General features: G+C 35.4%; 1 protein-coding gene across 1 annotated transcript; it reads left to right on the top strand.

The window, feature by feature from the left end:
• Positions 1-3,101: 3,101 nt before the first annotated feature.
• LOC133876043 (uncharacterized) lies at positions 3,102-6,228 on the top strand. The gene is made up of 3 exons (XM_062314346.1): positions 3,102-3,120; positions 5,394-5,936; positions 6,194-6,228. The coding sequence occupies exons 1-3, from the start codon at positions 3,102-3,104 to the stop codon at positions 6,226-6,228; spliced, it is 597 nt and encodes a 198-aa protein (XP_062170330.1).
• The last annotated feature ends 377 nt before the right edge of the window (positions 6,229-6,605 follow it).

Here is a 6,605-nt window from a genome sequence, read left to right as displayed (position 1 = left end):
CTCAAAACTTTGGCAAGGTATTTTATCATCTTTTCTCCTTTGGCCACAGATCCACCTTGGATGTGGCCGACCACCACCTGTGAGTCGCTTCGGACTTCGAGGTTCTTTGCCTCGAGATGTTCTGCTAGGCTGAGAGCTGCTACTACTACTTCGTACTCCGCCTCATTGTTTGTGTTCGGGAAGTTTAGCTTTAGTGCCACTGTAATTTCCTCTTTATCCAGGGTTATTAAAGCTACTTCGGCTCCGCTCTGGGATTTCATGGATGACTCGTTGACATATGCTATCCACATGTCTTTCTCGGGCGGTTCTTGACTTTCGGAGAGATTGCTAAATTCTGCAATAAAGTCTGCCAGAACTTGAGCCTTGATGGTGGTTCTCGAATAGAATTCTAGGTCAAATTCTCCGAGTTCCACGGTCCAATTTACCAATCTACCTGAGAGGTCGGGCTTTTGCAAGACTTTCTTCAAAGGATATTCTGTGAGCACCCTTATAGCATGTGCTTGGAAATATGGTTTCAACCTCCGAGCTGAAGTGATGAGGGCGAAGGCCAACTTCTCAATCCGAGGATACCTTCCTTCGGCCCCGTGAAGTGCCCTGCTGGTGAAATATACTGGTTTTTGCAATCCGGACTCCTCTCGGACTAAGACCGAGCTGACAGCTGATGGTGATACTGCTAGGTATAGGTAGAGAATTTCCCCTTCTTTTGGTGAGCTTAGGAGTGGTGGGTTGGCTAGGTATTCTTTTAACTGGCCAAAAGCCTCCTCACACTCGTTGCTCGAAACAAACGTCTTCCGAAGTATCTTGAAGAACGGCAAACACTTATCTGTTGATCGGGAGATGAACCAGTTTAGGGCCGCAATCCTCCCGGTCAATTGCTGCAGTTGTTTTGTTGTACAGGGAGCTTGCATTTCCAGCACAGCTCGGATTTTTTCCAGGTTTGCCTCGATTCCTCTACTCGAGACCATGAACCCCAAGAATTTTCCTGATGATACGCCAAAGGCACATTTCGCCGGGTTTAACTTCATCCGATATCTCCTTAGTGTGTTAAAAGTTTCTTCGAGATTAGCCAGATGGCCAATCACTTTCCGACTCTTTACCAGCATGTCATCCACATATACTTCTATATTCATCCCGATCTGGTTTCTGAACATTTTGTTGACCAGCCTTTGGTTGGTTGCATCGGCATTCTTCAAACCGAAAGGCATCATATTGTAGCAATACAACACTCCGTCAGTGATGAAGGAAGTTTTCTCTTCATTGAGCTCGCTCATGTGGATCTGGTTATACCTCGAGAAGGCATCCATAAAACTTATGAGCTCATGCCCCGAGGTGGAGTCGATTAGGACATCCATCCGGGGGAGAGGGAAACTATCTTTTGGGCACGCCCTGTTGAGGTCGGTGAAATCCATGCACATTCTCCATTTCCTGCTTGACTTTTTCACCAAGACAACATTGGCCAGCCATTGGGGGTAGTTCACCTCTCGGATAAAACCGGCTTTCAATAGTCTCTCCACTTCTTCATGTATGGCTTGGTTTCTCTCTAGAGCAAAGTTTCTTCTTTTCTGCTTAACGGGTCGGTAGTTTGGGTCGACATTTAGCCTTTGCAAAATTACCGAAGGATCAATTCCTGGCATATCGTCATGGCACCAGGCGAATACGTCAGTATTGCTTCGAAGGAAAGCTACCAAGGATTCTTTGATCTTCGGAGATAATAAAGATCCGACCCTAACTCTTTTCTCTTTACCCCCCATTTCAAATTCTTCCATCTCCTCGGTTGGTTCCCCCGGTTGTAATTGCTATTGCTCGCCTTTCTCTCCGCAACTACTCCGTGAGGGGGCTCATTTCATAGTTACGTTGTAGCACTGACGTGCCACGCCCTGTTCTCCCCTTACTTCCCCAACCCCTCTCTCAGTCGGGAATTTGGTATTCAAATGTGAAGTGGAAGCGATTGCCTTCAGATCATTGAGGGCTGTCCTTCCAAGGATCGCATTGTAGGCCGAGGGTTTATCGATCAACAAAAACTTAACTATAATAATTTTTGTGGTCGGATAATCCCCGGCTGTTACAGGGACTTCCAAATAACTATTTACTCGCTTCCTTTTTTTTTTTTTTTTTTGAATAGTTATTTACTCGCTTCCTACTGTAGGCTTATATATATATATACACACACACGTATATTCTCTCTCTCTCTCTCTCTCTATAGGCGGCTTATATTATACTTCTTGGCTTCTCTTTCTTGGTGGCTTTTGTTGCGTGGAAGTAGGGCTTTAGAACGTAGAAGTACCTTCCTCTTTTCTATTCTTTATAAATATACCTTGTCCTTTACTTAATCTTAACAACTTTTATCAAGTTTATAATTATCTCTTTAAATTTAAAAACTTTCAATTTAGTATATTCATCTTTTAATTTTTTTTCATTTCACTTATCCGTTAGAATTTTTCATTAAATCCTAATAGAGGAAGGTCAAAATTTTCAAACTAATCATCATTTTTTTTAAAAGGAAAAAATTAACAAAAATACTGTAAGGATTTAGGCGTTAGTAAGAATTTAACGGAGTTTGTAAAAATACATACGCCTAAATCTTGAAATTTTTTATTTTATTTTATTTTATTTTTAAAAATGGATATTTAGAAATTTTATCCGGAATTAACGGAAAATCGTAAATGAATGATGAAATTGAAAAAAATTAAAAAAAATTGAAAGATGAATACACTAAATTAAATTTTATCTTTTAATTTAAAAGATAATTACAAAGACAGTAACAATTAAAAAGGTTTAAGTAAAATTTTTTCATTTATTTATTTTATGTTCCGAATGCCTTTAAAAGTAACTTTACTATTTAGTCCCTAACTCATAAGACAAATATGTCTTACTTTATTTCTAATCAATGGGCCAAGCAAATTGAAGCAATTGGTCGTGCAAAACGTGGTAAACCAGACAAGGTGTTGAAATTCAACGCTTGCACATCCACGACCAGGACTACTAATATATTATTGTTGCCTCCATAAAAGTTCTTTACCACTAAACTAAGCTTATGTTAAACATGCATATTTAAATAAAAATCATAAAAATTATTTTAATTAAGAGTGTATTTGAAAGAAATGACAAATCAAACTGCAGGTAAATATGCGTACTTTTAAAAACGTACAATTTTAATTCATTTAAAACCCATGGCATGATTGTACAATATTACTCAATTCATTTTTTTTTTTTTTAAAAAAAAAATTTTAGTCTTCAAGGCATAATTATATTTTTATAAATTTTATGAGAGTGTAACAGATATTTTACATCATGTAATGCGTTAATCGTCCAAGTTAACAAAATTTTTTAATAGTAGAGGTAACTAAAAGAGGATGATGGGTGGAATAGCTCTCCACACTGCATTAAGAAGTCATTGCAAATATGGTAATAATTTAGAACATGTTTGAAATTGTGTTGGAAAATAGAGCTTATATATATATATATATATATATATATATATATATATATATATATATATATATATATATATATATATATATATATATATATATATATATATATATATATATATATATATATATTGTAAGAAATTACATATGTGTCCCTTAGACACATTTAATTCATTGTAACGGTTGGAATTTAAATAATTATCATAACGGTAATTATTTAATATAAGGATTGAATATGATTTATTCCACATTAAGTTATATGAAATCGTAACGGTTTAAAACGGTTTTTATATTAAATTTTTTGATTTATTCTCCTTGATGTGAGGAGAATAATCAGCTATCTATTGATGATGAGGGTCCCTAGCCTACCTATATATAGAGCCTTGTGTATCCATCTATTGGCACACTCATAGGCATAGGCCAGAAGAACTCTCTGAATTTTGTTTTTACAGATTTTGGTGTTGTAGAAAACTTCTTCGCTCTTCGTTCTTCATCAAGCTTGAACAAAATATGGCTGGAGGTATTTATAATTCCGCTGCTTATTATTTTATAGCATTTTATTTATATATTATGCTAACATGTGGTATCAGAGCCAGCCTCTATGCCAATTTGTTCAGCTTTTAGTTTTGGTAATTCTTTATTAGTTGAATTGTGCAAATTTCTGTGTATCTGTTTATTGATAATTTCACATATTGTTTTGGGAATTTTACATATGTGTGAAAATCTCTTAATAATTGCACATCGTAAAACATGAACACTGTAAAGCATGAAAGCATAGATATGAATATTTTTATTAAGAAACTTGCTACACTAACATGTGGGTATTTGGATAGGGTTTAAAACCCATGCAGTTTTTGGGTTATAAAGTGGGCCGACCCGAATGGGTCAGCCCAATGAGGTTATCTGACCCAGCCCTAAAAGCCCAAACCATTTATAGTAGCCCATCAAGAATTTAAAAAAAAAATAAAAAATAAAAAAAATTGGGTTATTGTGGGGTTTAGAACTTGGGTTTCCAAGTGTAAAGGGCCTAAGCCACTTACTAAACCATTAGGCCATGATATTTATTATGCTATCATGTCATAAATTTATTTTTGTTATGTTTTATATGTTCAATATTAAAATTAATGTTTCTTTAATACTTGAACTTAGAAATATAATTAATTTTAATTATATTGTTTAAATATAATTTGTTTGATGCCTAGACCTAAGAATAATTAACAATACCATACATGCTGGCGTGTTTACAGTAATATCCGAGAATGCAATGTCTAGAAAAGTTCTGGCTAAGGAAAGTCTTGGGATTTAAGTGTGTCCGTTGTGACCCCCCTCACTTTCCTGGGAACTCACCTGGTTGCACCTTGGAAAATTACTGTTTACCCCATTTAGGTATTGGTTTGTTATATTCTTAGGACTTTTGTGAGCATCTATACAGTTAATAGATGTTAATGAAGTAGTAATTATTATAATATTTTTGGGAGGGCCACAGTATCCCAATTTTAGAATAATAATTACATCAAGGTTATACACATGAACTTCATATAGAAAAATTAACATCGATTATGTAATTAATTCATAAATTTAATTGCTAATCCCCACAGGGAAGTTTTTATTTTTATGACTTAATTAGAATAAGATAATAAATTTAATGTTAAAAATAAAATTTCTCTTAGGCCCACAGGTACGGAGAATTTTATTTATTAATATTTAAATTTATTAGTCTTATTAATAAAGGGTAAATTTCATGCGTGATGCAACCTTTGCCCACAGGTAGGTTGAAATTTACTATTTACTATTAAATTAGCATTGGTTAATTTAAAATAAAGTTTCATAGCATTAAATTTTTTTCCTTGATTATTGCAGCTATTTCTACTACTGCTATTCTAGAAAGTACTGTTCCAATGCTTAATGGGAACAATTTTTCTGAGTGGAAAGAAAATTTACTTTTCTATTTGGGGTGCTTAGAACTTGATTTGGCGCTCCGTGAGGACGAACCACCTGCCCTCACGGATACTAGTACGCCATTAGAAGTTACGAAGCATGAGAGGTGGGAGCGATCTAATCGCCTAAGTCTCATGTTTATGAAGTCTCATGTAAGTAAGGGCATTAGGGGTTCTATCCCTGAATGCAAAAAGGCAACAAAGTTCATGCGAGCTGTTGAGGAACAATTTGTAAGTTCCGATAAGGCATTATCAAGCACCCTAATGAAGAAACTCTCAAGCAAAACCTTTGACAGATCCAGAAGTGTGCGAGAGCACATTATGGAAATGAGGGACATGGCAGCTCAACTGAAGTCCCTAGAGATTGATATTTCTGATTCCTTCTTAGTTCATTTCATCTTGAACTCACTCCCGACTGAGTACTCTCCTTTTAAGATATCCTATAACACACATAAGGATAAATGGTCAGTAAATGAACTTCTGACCATGTGTATTCAGGAGGAGGAAAGGCTAAAGCAGGAGAAACCACAGAGTGTTCACTTTGTGGTTACTCATGATAAGGGAAAGAGTAAAAGAGGCAAAAGTGCCCCACATCTCAAGAAAGATAACAAGTTGTCAATCAAGAAAAATGACAATAAGGATACTTGTTTCTTCTGCAAGAAAGGGGGGCATATGAAGAAGGATTGCCAAAAGTACAAAAGATGGCTTGAAAAGAAAGGTAATATCATATCTCTAGTATGTCATGAATCTTTTTTTGTTGAGGCTCCTTGTAATACATGGTGGATTGATTCTGGTTCTACAATCCATATTGTTAATACAATGCAGGGTTTTCTCAACAAAAGGGAACTGGCAAGCAATGAGCAACGAGTCTATTCCGGAAATAAGTTGTTTTCTCATGTGGAAGCGGTCGGGACATTTAGATTAATTTTGAAAACTGGTTATATTTTAGATTTGGAAAATGTATTTTTTATTCCATGTTTCTCTAGAAACTTAATTTCGGTTTCTAAACCGGATGTTATTGGTTTTAGTTTTTGGTTTATAAACTCTACCTTTAGTATTTTTAAAGGTGAAAATTTTATTGGTGGTGGAACCAAAATTGATGGTTTATTCAAAATTGATCTAGATCCCGACTTTGAAAACAATCATTTATCATTGCATTCTAGTGTTGGCATAAAGAGGAGCCTTGTGAATGAAAACTCCGCTTTGTTATGGCACAGGAGATTGAGATATATCTCCA

Source organism: Alnus glutinosa, chromosome 8, assembly GCF_958979055.1.
Source record: "Alnus glutinosa chromosome 8, dhAlnGlut1.1, whole genome shotgun sequence".
Classification (NCBI taxonomy): Eukaryota; Viridiplantae; Streptophyta; class Magnoliopsida; order Fagales; family Betulaceae; genus Alnus; species Alnus glutinosa.
This window is presented reverse-complemented; position numbering and strand designations above follow the sequence as displayed.